Here is a 13,834-nt window from a genome sequence, read left to right as displayed (position 1 = left end):
AGGATAAATTCAAAGAGCCATTTCAGCAGACAGAAAGACTGAGCCAATGGCACAAAAGTTATTACCATGGCAAGAGGGAGGGAAGATAGGGATGAGGTTTTTTAATTAAATATGAAGCTGAAGTTGTCGGAGTTGGGTGGGATTGATGAAAAAAAGCTCCAATTTGAGAGTTTTCTTGCTTTGAAATTTAACATATTGACTACTCCAAGTATTCTGTCAAAAATTTAGCAATACCTCTTTTCACAATTACCTTCTATTAGTACCATTAAAATAATATTTTTATTTAGCATGGAAACCTAATCATAGAAATGTTATTAATAAAGACACTTTTTGTTTTCAGAAATGCAAATAGCTGTTCAGTCATCAGCCAAATAACTTCACTATAAACTTTATGAAAATCTAAGTCAACAGCTACAAATTTTGAATGTGGCAATTCCTGGCAATGTAAACTTAAACTATTTCCAATGTTCTGTATACATACTTTTTCCTCACCTGTGCCACTTGATTGCCTCACTTATAGTTGATATACTGTTCAAAATTTCTTTTTGCATTTGTTCATAATAGCTAATATTTTGAAAGCATTTCCTTCGTCTGCTGTAAACTCCACCCTTGAAAACTGTGGAATTTAATTATTAATGAAGTGGAACTTGGATTATTAATGAATTTAAATGGTCACAGAAATAAGTCCAAGTGTTTGTATAATTGTTGATAAGTGAGTTTATTCCTAAAGCAAGTTGGCAAATTGGGAGATAATTTAGAAAGAGAAATTTAAAACTGACTGAATAATTGCTATATGGGACTCGTAATCATTCTTTCAAAGGAAAGTTTGTAAATTGTGACAAGTATGTTTGAGGCACTTTTTATTTTCCCTGAAAAGCAAAAAATGTAGCATCTAAAATAAAATTCTCTGCTGCTCCTGCTTTTGTCCCCTTCTCATCTCCCACGTAGGTCACGAGAGATACGAGAACGTTGAAGAGAGTTTAGTGAAGGGCCTCCAAGGTGATTAAAGGGAACTCGATCTGCGTAGAAATGTTGATGGAGCTGGGTTGTTTGAACCTGAAGAGGGGAAGGTTCTGAGGAGGGTAATCTAATCACAGTCCACCTGAAAGTTATTTATAGAGAAGATGTAGTTATCTTCATGAGGCTGTGCAGGAGCAGGGCAAAAGGCATCGGGCTAAGGTTGCTTCAGGGATAATTCTGTCTTGATAAAACAATTCTTCACCATGAGAACTGTAAAATACTGGAATAGGTTGCCCAGAGAAGGAGTGAAAGGCTCTGCTTTACAGGGTCCTGCATAACCTAACGTAAGGCTCTGTTTTTCAGCAGAAGGTTGGACCAGGTGGTCTCCAGAGGTCCTTTCCAACCTACGTTTTTCCGTGATGCTGTGAATCTCTCTTTCTCTGATAGGGAAGCAAATGTGGGGGAATGGGCTGGGCAGGCTGTGGTACTGCTAGTGATTTGTGGAGAATAACAGTCCTAGCTCCTCTGATCTAATCCGTTCCTCAGAGTGAAGCAACTGTGCTCCTGTGCTCTGTTAAGAAGGAAATGGGAGGGAACGGCAGGGTTGTTTTTTTTTTTCAGAGGAGGACTTTTTTCCAGTGGACAGTTGGAGGTGAGTCAAAAGTACTGTGTAAATTTGAACATGAGCATCGAGAAGGTTAGATGAACAGTTGAAGAAACCAAAGACAAGGGGTAAGCAAGGAGTGAAAAGGCAGTGTCATTTGGGTTTGGTATACGTTTGGTATATTAAAGAGTTTAAGTATTTTGTGTATTCACTGCATGTGAAAAGGTTTGGACTGACAATTCAGGAGCCTCTAGGTGCGAAGAATAGTCTTCTCAGGTAGTGTGAATAGCCCCAGGTTATTGAAAACAAGAGAACTCTGGAAGTAATGGAGGAGGAAGGGTTCAATAGGACATTTTTGGATGTTTTGTAGTTTGACTCACCTGAACAGGCTGGTGCCTCACCACTGCTGTCCTAAATACTTAAGAAGAGGAAGAAAAATATTAAGTTCAGTGTTTGGAGGAGGTGTTAACACAATTGTTTGATCATATAAACTGAGAGAGATGAAAGACAGTAACCTTTCTCCAAATTGAGCAATTTGTTTGTTTGTTATTTTTCATTCTTTCAGGGAAGTTAGATTGCCTGAGTAAATGGATATTTCGTTTGCTGTGGTAATTCATAAAAACATAGTTGACATTGTGGTTGCTTTTCTTTTCCAGTACCATCATTTTGTCCAGAGAGGAAAGTTAGTTCTGTCCTTCGATTGTTCTGGATCATTCCATTAGCTGACTACTGCAACTGTCAAAATTTCTGTCTTAAGATGTTTTCTTCATTCTGTCTATATAAATGAAATTGAGGGCATCTCCGAAATGCCACTGCCATGTCTCGTGTGATGTGTATGTCAGGTTACACTTTGCAATGTGATCTAGAAATTGTCAGAAAACCTGGATGTGTGCTTTAGCCTGACATCAGATTGTTCAGCTCAGTTGGTACTGCTGCCAATACCTCTTTTTGTATTGTGCGCAGATACCTGTGGAAGACACCGCTTTATGGAGAAGGGTTAATACCCTTACCCCCGGTTTAAGATGGGGGACATTAGTGTAGAGAATTTGCCCATAGTCACTCACAGAATCAGTGGCAGAGCTGCTGTTAGAATCTGCATCTTTGTTAAGCAATTATTTAGTGATGGGTTCTTAAAAGTAGTGTGGATTGGGAGGATATGTTTTGGATTAAATACAATTAATATTTTCTTTTTAATAGGAACGTTGCATAACCTACAAAGAATTCTGTCTCATTATGTGAGACTGTGTCTATCCAGATTTTTATTATCCCTACTGAAGAAAATAGATGGCTTTCTGCCATTGTCTGTTTAGCCAGCTGTAAGCCCGAATGGGCAGATTACATGGTATGCTGATTAATGATACAGGCCGTGAGTAATTAGCCAAGCATGTAATTAAGTCCATAGCCTCCATATTGTTGGAATGCCACTGATCAATATAACCACATAGTCTGTAGTGTCTTCTGCAAAATAAATTTAAACTAGTGGGGAAAGTGCTGTGGCAGTGCTACACAGCTACACCTGGTTTTAGAGGAGGCTTAAATTTAATCGAAGGATTTGAAGGTTTGGTGGTGTTTCTTTTTCCCTTGGTATCTTTCTTACTCTGAGTATGGACATCTCCCTACCCCTATTTATTCTTCCACTGTAAATCAAAAAGACTTAATATGCATTATGATAAATTTGGGAGATTGTATTTCTAGATGTGGTTAAAAAAAGTGTTTCTTTTGTGTCCCAGCATCCAAGGGCAGGAGGCAGAATAGCTTGATGGACTCTGACAACTAGTATGCTGTTTTATAAAGTGTTACTAGATCAAGCTGTCAGATGTCAAAGACTGTATGTGCTACTTCTGTAGCTGAATGTAAGGTTTTTTATGTAAAATCAGCACTGGTTAAATACTTCCCTTTTTAGAGAATGCTGTAAATCCATAATATGTTTAACTTCAATTTTGCATGCTTAATGCAATAATTCTGCTATAGAAATGGTTTTTTTCATACTGTGTCCTGAACAATCATCAGCGTCACTGCTTTGAGGCTATATAAATTCAGATTGTAGAGCAGAGTTGATTCATAATTTCTTTTTTCTTCCTAGAGCAATAACACGAGGTAATTCATTTACTTATTACTATATTCAAATACCTGTAAATATCTCTGATTTACAGGTAGTAGCTCAATTCCAAATTTCTTTCGCATCATGAAGCGACAGTTTACTGAAACAGAGTGGGGTGTAATCAAGTCTATGAGTAACGAGTGGATGCAGCTGGATATGTTTCATCGGCACTGGGTAATACTTTTTTTGTCTATTTAAAGACTGCAGTGCTCTAACCTGCATGTTCTCTTTTGATATATTTTGTTATTATTTTCATTATGTTAAAATTGTATATTTTTCTAGTTTCATGCTCATGTGGAGATAATATTTTAATGAGTTTTATGTTTTAGAGATTTTTTTAATGTCAGAATAACTTTGAGAACCATAGTACAGCTGACATTTCTAGAAGGATTTACGACTAGTTTTAAACACATATCCAGAAAAAAGAAATGAGTTCACCCAGAACAAGATAGAGTTCATATCTGTATGTGCCACTTGGTAATTCCAGTTGCACTTTCATTATAAAGCAGCAAGTTAGGCTAGGTATTAACATTGCTGATAGCTTTTTTTTCTTGATGCTTACATCAGTCTACCCTCACATTTACAGTAGTCTTAAATTCATTGGGTCTGCAGCGTCTGCTCAGAAGTAATGTTTATAGAAGAGTTTGAAATCAGCCAATATGAATAAAATATATTCTGCGTTTTAGGCCTTAAAGGAAAGCTTCTTAAAGGCTATTGGAGTAGGAATCGGCTTCAACTTGCAAAGAATTGAATTTAATGTGTCCCCATTGCAACTGGAAGTAGGAAAGGTATATACGGAGACAAAAATGCTTCTGGATGGAGAAAATGAAGAAGAGTGGACATTTGAGGTGAGAAATATTCAAATTTATTTTTTCAATAGTGATAAACAGTTTGAACATCCTGTGGTTGCATTGTGCCTTTGATTTTTTTTTTTTTTTTTTTAATTGTGACTTCACACCTTTATCCTATATAAGCTCATTAAATATATACCAATCAAAATTTAGGACATAAATCCGCAGCATTTATGAGTATTTTTGTTGATCTCAAAACCCAAAGATACATTCGTTATAGTGGGGTTTTTTTATTTTTTCTGTTCCTGGAGTATATTTCTTTCACTCTATGAATTAATCCTAGGGCGTGCAGGAAGTTCACTGAAGCATGTTCAGACTTGACTTCTGAACAGAGTCTTAAAGTTCTTCGTCAGCTGGTCTAGATGGGACTAGCGATAACTAACCCCTTTAGTTAGTGTTTGTGTTGAATGTTTGAAATGCAGATATCTTCAGCTCCTTTGGGTTTCTTCGATCTTGTCCATACAAGCTGGTAGAAACATGCTTTTGTGGGTTTGGGGTTCGTGTGCTGATTGGCTGCTGTGGGAACAGAGAGATGCAAGAAACTTGCCTTTGCTTCACTGGAACGTTAGTTAGGGCTCAACCCTCTTGGGGTTTTGTTTGGTTTTCCTTCTTGAAAGTTATGGCTTGACTTACCACTAAAACACCCATTAGATTTGGTAGAAAGTGATCAATAGCATCTAATGTAGTTTAAAGGGTATAGAAAGAAAACTGATAGGAATGTGGTTTAGTGGTTGGACTTAATCTTAAGACTCTTTCAACCTAAATGGTTCTATGATTCCATGCAGTGATCTCAAATTATTTAATTACTGTAAGAAACCAAGCTTTTACAAAAATTAAATCACAAAACCATTTCTCTACACCCCGGAGGCGTTTTCATTCAACTGCTTAAAACAAAGGAAGAAATGAAAAAGAATTAACTTGAAAATTGTCTGTAAAGAACACCTTGTTCCCATCTGCTGTGAGTTGTGCAGCTGATGTAAGCTGACTGAAAGTCAAAGGATACACATTTTGCAATTTCACGAAATACACAAGAGCACTTTTCAGCCAGAGTATTCAGTTTCAAACACCCATTTAGATTTTGAAAATATCTAAATATCAGTTGTTGGAGACAACTCGTTCAGTAGAGCTTGTCTAAATGATGGAGTTCTACTGTACGCTTGTATAGTGTACAAACCACCTTTATCGTACACGTGTAGCAAAGAAGAGTGAGTGTACCAGGAACATTTAACTGGTAGCATAAATTGACCTCTTCACAGTTCATTGCTTTCAGCATTTCTCACCACATTTGGTTTTGTCTTGATTTAGAAGACTTCCCATATGGAATGAGCCCTCTTACTGATCTTACCTATTCTCTAGGAATTGGGTGTGTGATGAAGTTGGAATTGTGACGTGTCTCATAACAGAATGCTTTCTGTATTAATGCTAACAGGGTACCTTTGTCAGGGAAGCATCTACCTCCTTAATTGAGTTATGGAACTCCTAATGTTGGTCTTTGACATGCCTGTGGTTGATAGACCAAAATAGCCTGAAAGTGATGATGTAAATAACTCCCTGTATTACTTAAATGCTTGATAATTATTTGATTTTTTTTTCCTTATTACTTAGCATTTACTGCTAGAAGCTTAATTTAATTTTTGTCTGAGGAATGTCTCCTTTTCCATGCTTGCCCTCCTGCTTCTCAAGGGCAGATTTTAGTATTTCAAAGCGGGGATTTATTGTATAAGTTTCATTTAAATATGAACCCAATTGGGATATAGTTTAATTTAAGTATCAATGTTTATTAAAATGAAATTGGAAAAAATTAGTTTCTTAGTTATCGATCCCCAGCCTAAAATAAAGCATCACTTTATTTGTCTTCTTCCAAGTTATTTTTAATTTGTGCCCATTTCCTTACTTACAGAAGTCTCTTCTTTTTTGTTGTTTTTTTTGGGGGGGTTTCTGTTTCATTATTGGAAAAACTTGTTAAATGAAAATAGTAATTCTGAGAAATATGGAAGAATCATCTAAGAGAGATCATTAAGGATTGCCTGTAAGACTGCATGTTACTGGGGTAGTGTTTTCCTTGTGTTCCCTGTTGCACCGAGTTTGCTTCAATGAACTTTTTTGATCAAATAAAAAAATGTAATGACCTCACTTTTAGTTTTCAGATCTACCTATATCTTTATGATAGGAGATGACTGAAGAGAACAAGGCTGTTTAAAATCCAATTATCACATATTTTGGATTGTCTTATTTCGGTTTTAAAGGAAACCTAATTTATCAAAAACAGAAGAGAGAAATAAAGGGGATTTTACCCACTTAAATTACAGAAAATATTCTGAAATATCCTTCAGAAAGTACCACGTAATGTGAAAAAAGCAACATAGAAGCATAGATTAGACAAAGTTCTACCACCTTATACTTGTCATGAAAAAAAGGTCAAGAGAAGCACTAGTGAATCAGAGCAAATCAAAGCTGACTTTGTTCATGCGCTCTGAAACCCTTGACAAGAGCAAATCCTGTTCATATTGGAGATAGAATCTTCTATAAATGTTAAAATCTTTTTTCCTGTTATTTCATTGTAAATACCAAATGAACTACCTTGTTGTGTAGTTGACTGTTTGCTGTCCCTTTTCCAGGGGTTTAGTTTCGTTTGAAGTCTTTCCCATCCTTTGCTTCTCGTACGTTTTTGAGCTTGGATTGAAGGCAGTAGCTCAGAAACAGCCCTTGTCGTTTGACCTTGTCGATTGGTTTAGCTTTAGGTGCTTGTTTTCGTACAATACCCTAGGGATTGCTACTCAGATTCCCTCCAACTGTTTTGGAAGGACTAGGATTAAAAATAGGCACAGTTTTGGTGCTGAAGAGATCAGAGTAAAAACAGTTCTACTCCTACACCAGCACCTATCTGCCAAGACACCCACATCTTTGCCAGTGAAGTCCCCTGACCTTATCACTGTGCTGCTGCTGCACGACTGGAGCAGCTGGTGTCTTGGCTGAGTTCAGTTGAGCAGGTCTCGGCTGAGCATCTTGGCACTTATTTTTATGTACGGGGTTGTTTGGGAATCACAGAAATGGTATCCCTGCAACTGAAATCTTTTGAAAATCCTGTATAGTAGATAAACTGTGGAGAAGCTTAACGCAGACTGACAGCGTTGTTTTAAAAGATGTTTTGCTTAGATTAAAAGAGGGAAAAAGGCAACCAGCAACCTGTCAGAGGAAATAGGACGTTAAGATGCTTTCTTTACATTGTAATGTAGTGCAGTTAGAGTATTTCCCAAGGAAGTGGAGGTTCAGTCATAACCCTCAGTAGGAGAAGAGCCAAACTAGCTGATTAATGGTGATACCTAAATTGTTTGGTTTTCTTGGTAAAATTCTTGTTATTCTTGATTTCCATTTAGGAAGTTTGTGCAGAAATTATGTGAAAGTTTCTGGATAAAGAAACAAGAAAAACACTTTTTCCCCTACCATCATATATATGTATTTTTAAAAAGCTAACAGTATTATGACTTGTCTATAAAATAAACATTTCTCAGAAACAGCATATAAAAATGGTTTGGATTTTTTTTTTCCCCTGAAATGAAGTGTTTTGGATGAATTCTGATCCCTTCTAGAAGAAAACAATTTTAAACAGAACTATTAAATTTACTAATTTAATACTACTAATATATGTATTACTAATATACATCTAAAATGGTTTTTGAGGAAAATTGATTTGTGTTTTCACAGAGCAGTGCTCAGACTGCTGGGTCAGAAATTTGAAGTTCTGACTGAGTTCGTGCTGTCTGAAGCCAGGAGTGAAAGAGTCATTGGTTTAGGTTTACACTTACATTGTTGTGTTTCAGAACACCTCCCACAAGTTCACCATCCATCTCACTGGAAAACAGATAGCTAAGATAGGTAGTATGGCCTGTGAGTTAGAAGGGGACTGGTAAAGGGACAGTGAAGTCACAAACTTGAATATAAATATCTATGAATGAGTGTGATGATGGTAACCTATAGTAACCAGTTCAGCCCTGCTAACTCTTTAATGTGTCTGCATCCTTGAGCTCTCCAACAAAGGTGCTGAAGAGGACTATTACTTTTCGAATATCATTATTTTAAGGTATTTTAAATGATGTTCTGCTATTGTTCCAAACCGTATTCTAAACATTTATGTAGTCTTTGCTGGAAACAGGGTAAAGAAAGTGCATTTACATTGCCATTTTTTTGTCTTTTCTAGGAAACCCGGTTAGATGACCGTCATCATGTTGCAGTGGCTCTTGGGAAACAGGAGGGATTTGCACAGAAACATTGCGATGTAAGAAATTATAACGTTTGCAGGTCTTGGTAACTAATCACTTGAACTTAAACCTGGTCTGATGCTGTGGCTAAAAGGGCCAAGGAGAAAGCTTATCTTAAGCACGGTATTAACCAGATTGTTACTCAACTGTTACCCCTACTTCTGTTGTGTTTATTTCAGAAAAGATCTGGGAAGGAGAAGCTATTTCAGGGAACAGCAACAACTAGTGTCAAATTTGGAATGTGCTGCAGCATTCAGTGTGTTCATTCAAGAGAAAATTAAGCGATTTTTGTCTCAGCCTGCTAGTACTCATGGGAAAGATGGTTTTCACAGAGGGAAATAGAACAGTGAACCAATCTGGACTGCTAAACTAGTATGGCACATCACCAAGTTGATTTTAATGGCAGACTGTCAGTGCATGTATCCCAGAGCAGATCCGTCTCTTAAACACCATTACGACAAGATAACCTTTGAGACAAGCAGCAGCAACCAACAGATGGGAGGAACAGCAGTGTTAGTTTTCATTCCATGTGGTGTCTGATTTGAGAGAAGCAACAGAGCTGCTTAAAAGGATTTTCTGTGTAATTTAACAAAGACCTGGGTCATGAAAATAGCAATAAAAGTCACATTTGAGGAAGACTGGCAAGTTGTGGCTGAAATAGGAAAGTGTGACAAATTGCCAGGTTTGTCTGTGCTGTTTTAGTTGCTCTTAAGAAAATGGTTTAGATGTTTTCTGTTTTTTAGATACAAAGATTCTGCCAGGAACTAGAAAAAAAGTAGTTGCCAAATGAATGGATAAAAGGATGAAAGTGATCATGCTCACATATATCATGGTCATGAAGTTGTGATCTGTGTTCGTGGATACACAGAGAGACAGATCTTTTAAGTAGTATTGGTTAGATTAAAAAAAGAGGTAAAAACTACTTTTGAGGATTTACTGTGGTAAATCAGTGCTCAAATATTCTTCAAGAAAATATGTGCATTCTGTTTGACAGGACATACACAGCCCCACTGGGAATTTATGTATCATTCTCCCTATAGGAATACTTAGAAATGTCAGTCTGAGGTGAAAAGAAGGTTGCCATTATTTCTAAAGACAATTACCAAAGCATTTTACAAAAAAAATGGAATTTTTAAGTATTGGCCTTTACCATCACTGTCACACACCTTAAAATTATCATAGAAAGAGTAGGCATGGTATCAAAAGTTACAATGAAAAGTCTTTGAATCAAGAAAAGTCTCAAAGGCATACTTGTCCACTGACTAAATTTGTGATGACCTAAATTTCATTAGCTCAGTTCACTGAAAAAAGGTCATTTTAAATAGGACAAGTGAGCATCCTGTGACTCCGAAATACGGAAACGAAGTGAAAATTTCTGTACTATGGCATTGTGCCTTTTCAGGACTCCTTCTAACATGAAAAAATGAAAGCGGCCTTCTCTCTTTGTAACAGAACTATAAAAAGGATTCTAGGTATTGCCAGGTGTGTTGAGAGAAAAAGGTGTTCTTCATCTTAGTTTGAAAAAATTGAGTGTGTAGACATGCAGTTGCTCCAGGATGTCAGTCCTTGTTTCTGTTCCCACTGTGCTATCACAGGAATAATTCATTACATCCTGTTTGCAGAACATGTGCTTTCAATGAGCTTTCTTCAGAGCCTGATAGCAAGTACCTATAACTCACATGAAAGACCAATTGTTACTTTAAAGTTCTAGAATTTAAATTCTCTAGTGTCAAGCATCTTAAAATGTACTCTAGTGATTGCTATGTGCTTGAAGAGACAGAACATTTACCTTCCCTCTTACCTAGATCTCGACAGTTATCTGAGGCAGGTCTCAACGAAAGTTTATAATTCTTTATAATTGCTGCCTGGGCTATAAAACATCTTTTTGTCTATCACTTGCTAAATTTCACAGGACTTGTGATGAATTGTCAGAGCACACTTGTCTTCAGACAATCTACTCATCTCCAAAGCTTAGTTCATATTTGGTTTGAGTCTGTGTTGTCACTTGCGTGATGGCTCTAGGCACAGTTTCTCCAGCTTTACCTCGTCCCTAAAATGCTGGATCGACAAGAATGTCCCAACACCTCATCACTTGTGTGAGGATGTAATATGACAGGCAGCTCAATTAACTTTTGCTTTCAGTCTGCATTGGACAGCTTTTAGTTTTGCTGTGTTGTTACAACATTTTGCTCTCTCTCCATTTATTCCGAACAGTTGCTGACTGCTCAAACACTGAAGCAGAAAATAGACATTTTTGCTCCTTTACCTTTTTGCTGACCTCCCTTCCTTGACGTGACAGGGAGGGATAACAAAATCAACAAAATGGGCCTTATGTGGGGTCACCTCCAGCACTTGCACGTAAGCATACAAGTGCCTACAAGGCACCTTTATGGACAATTTACCCAAACCCTCTCTGGGAACTCAGCATGCTGTGGTGCCTCTCCAAAGTGCCTGTACACTAGTGATGCAGCATGGGGAATAGACATGATGCGCCAGACATCTGTGTGCAATTGCAGGGCTAAAATCTTTTGGGGATCATGGAGACTCTGGGGGCATGGCTGCCATGGTTGGAGTGTTGCAATCAAGGGGTGCAGGCTTTTTAGGATAAAGTCAGGCTAGGAGGATGCAGCAGAGAAGTTGCCATTTATGTGAGAGAGCAGCTGGAGTGCATGAAGCTCTTGCCTGGGGTTGGATGAGGAGCCATCTTTATGGATTAGGATTAAAGAGAGGACACATCAAAGTGACTTTATAGTGGGTGTCTGCTATATGCCACCTAACCAGGAAGAACTAGTGGATCAGGCCTTCTGCAGACCCATAGGAGCAGCCTCATGTTCATAGGCTCTGCTTATCATGGGGAACCTCAAGCACCCCAGTATCTGCTGGAGGGACAAAACAGCAGGACATAAGCCATCCAGGAGGTTCCTGGAGTCCATGAATGACAACTTCCTCCTCCAAGTGATAGAGGAGCCAATGAGGAAAGGTTCTCTGCTGGACCTTCTACTCACCAACCTTATTGATGGACTTAGGATCCTACTGGGGATGTGAAGGCCAAAGGCAACTTTGGCTGCAGTGAGCATGAGATGGTGGAGTTCAGGATCCTGGGTGCAGGGAGGAGGGCTCACAACCATGAACTTGAGGAGAGCAGACTTTGGCCTCCAAAAGGATCTGCTTGAAAGAGTCCTGTGGACTAAGGTGCTGGCATGCGTCCAGTGAAGGGCAAATAAGCTGGTGAAGGGCATGAGATGGTGGAGTTCAGGATCCTGGGTGCAGGGAGGAGGGCTCACAACCATGAACTTGAGGAGAGCAGACTTTGGCCTCCAAAAGGATCTGCTTGAAAGAGTCCTGTGGACTAAGGTGCTGGCATGTGTCCAGAGAAGGGCAACTAAGCTGGTGACGGATCTAGAGCACAAGTCTTATGAGGAGTCGCTGAGGGAACTGGGGTTGTTTAGCCTGGAGAAAAGGAGGATCAGGAGAGACCTTATTGCTCTCTACCTACCCGACAGGAGGCCATAGTGAGGTGAGGGTCAGTTTTTTTCTCCCAAGTAACAAGTGATAGGACAAGTGTGGATAAACAAAGAGCTCCAGGCCAAACGCAAACACAAAAAGGAAGCATAGAGAACATAGAAGCAAGGATGGGTAACCAGAGGGGATTACAGAAACATTGTCTGAACATCCAGGGACCGAGTTAGGAAGGCTAAAGCCCAAATGGAACTGAGTCTGACCAGGAACATCAAAGACAACAAGGAGGGTTTCTGTATGTACACCGGTAACGAAAGGATGACCAGGGAATATGTGGGCTCTGTGCTGGATGGGACAGGGGGCTGAGTACGCAGAACGTGGAAGAGGCTGAATGCCTTCTTTGCCTCAGTCTTTACTAGCAAGACTGTCCTTCAGCAATCCCAGGTTCCGGAGATGAGGGGGAAAGGCTGGAGCAAGGATGCTGTCCCTTTGGTGGAAGAATATCAGGTCAGGGAAGCAAATCGGACGTACGAGGAGAGGCTTGTATGAGGCTCTTATGGGATGCATGCACAGTGCTGAGCGAGCTGGCAGACATCATTGCAAGGACCTTCTCAATGATCTTTGTTTGGTCATGGTGACTGGAAGAAATGCCCCAAGACTGGAGGAAAACAAATGTCACTCCATCTTCAAGAAGGAGTGACATTCTTGAAGACACTCCATCTTCAAGAAGGAGTGACATTCTTGAAGACACTCCATCTTCAAGAAGGAGTGACACAAACCCAGGGAATTGAGGCCCATCTTCCTCGCCTCGTTCCCTGGAAAGATGGTGGAGCAGCTAATTCTGGAAACCGTTTCCAGGCACAGCAAGGAGGACGGGGGAATCATCAGGACTAGTCAGCATACCTTCACCAAGAGAAAGTCATGCTTGACCAGCTTGGTAAACTGCAGTTTAGTGATTGGCCTGGTAGATGAGGGGAGAGCACTGACTATTGTCTGGCCGGACTGCAGTGCCTTCTGCCTTTGACTGTTTCTCATCCTCCTAGAGAAACTGTTGATATATGTATTGCTTCAGGAGGCACTGAGGTGCGGTGAAAACTGTCTGAACTGCTGGGACCAGACTGTGGTCATCAGTGGCACAAAGTCTGACTGGAGGCCAATAACTAGCGATGTACCCTGAGGGTCAAACTGGGTCCAGTCCCATTTAACATCCTCATTAATGATCTGCATAGTGGGGCAGTGCACCCTCAGCTGGTTTATTGTTGACACAAAACTGGGAGGAGTTGCTGATAAGCCAGGCGATCATGCTGCCATCCAGAGAGTCCCCCACAGCCTGGAGCAGTGGGCCAACAGGAACCTCATAAAGCTCCACAAAGAAGTGTAAAGTGTTGCACCTGGGAAGAAACAACCCCAGAGACCAGTATATGCAGGTGGTCACCCAGCTGGAAAGCAGCTTTGCAGGAAAGACACTGGGGGTCCTCGTGGATACCAGGTTGAACGTGAAACAGCAAAGGCCCCTTGCAGCAAAGGCAGCTAACAATATCCCCTGCTGCATTAGACAAAGTATTGGCAGCAGGTCGAGGGAGGGGATCGTTCCGCTTTA

At 39.6% G+C, this 13,834-nt stretch overlaps 1 protein-coding gene across 1 annotated transcript in view; it reads left to right on the top strand.

Annotated features, from left to right (window-relative positions):
• The window catches only part of AASDHPPT (aminoadipate-semialdehyde dehydrogenase-phosphopantetheinyl transferase), a gene marked incomplete at its 5' end in the record, with an annotated part of 22,749 nt that overhangs the window by 7,306 nt on the left and 1,609 nt on the right, over positions 1–13,834 (top strand). The window contains 3 exons of the mRNA XM_010139319.1: positions 3,718–3,839; positions 4,352–4,513; positions 8,715–8,792. Of these exons, the coding sequence (XP_010137621.1) occupies positions 3,718–3,839; positions 4,352–4,513; positions 8,715–8,792 (362 nt within the window). The remainder of the gene's footprint in view (positions 1–3,717; positions 3,840–4,351; positions 4,514–8,714; positions 8,793–13,834) is intronic.

The sequence above is a fragment of the Buceros rhinoceros genome, unplaced genomic scaffold, assembly GCF_000710305.1.
Source record: "Buceros rhinoceros silvestris isolate BGI_N320 unplaced genomic scaffold, ASM71030v1 scaffold10077, whole genome shotgun sequence".
NCBI classification, from domain to species: Eukaryota; Metazoa; Chordata; class Aves; order Bucerotiformes; family Bucerotidae; genus Buceros; species Buceros rhinoceros.
Note: the sequence above shows the minus strand (reverse complement) of the source record. Positions and strands in the feature narration are given on the sequence as shown.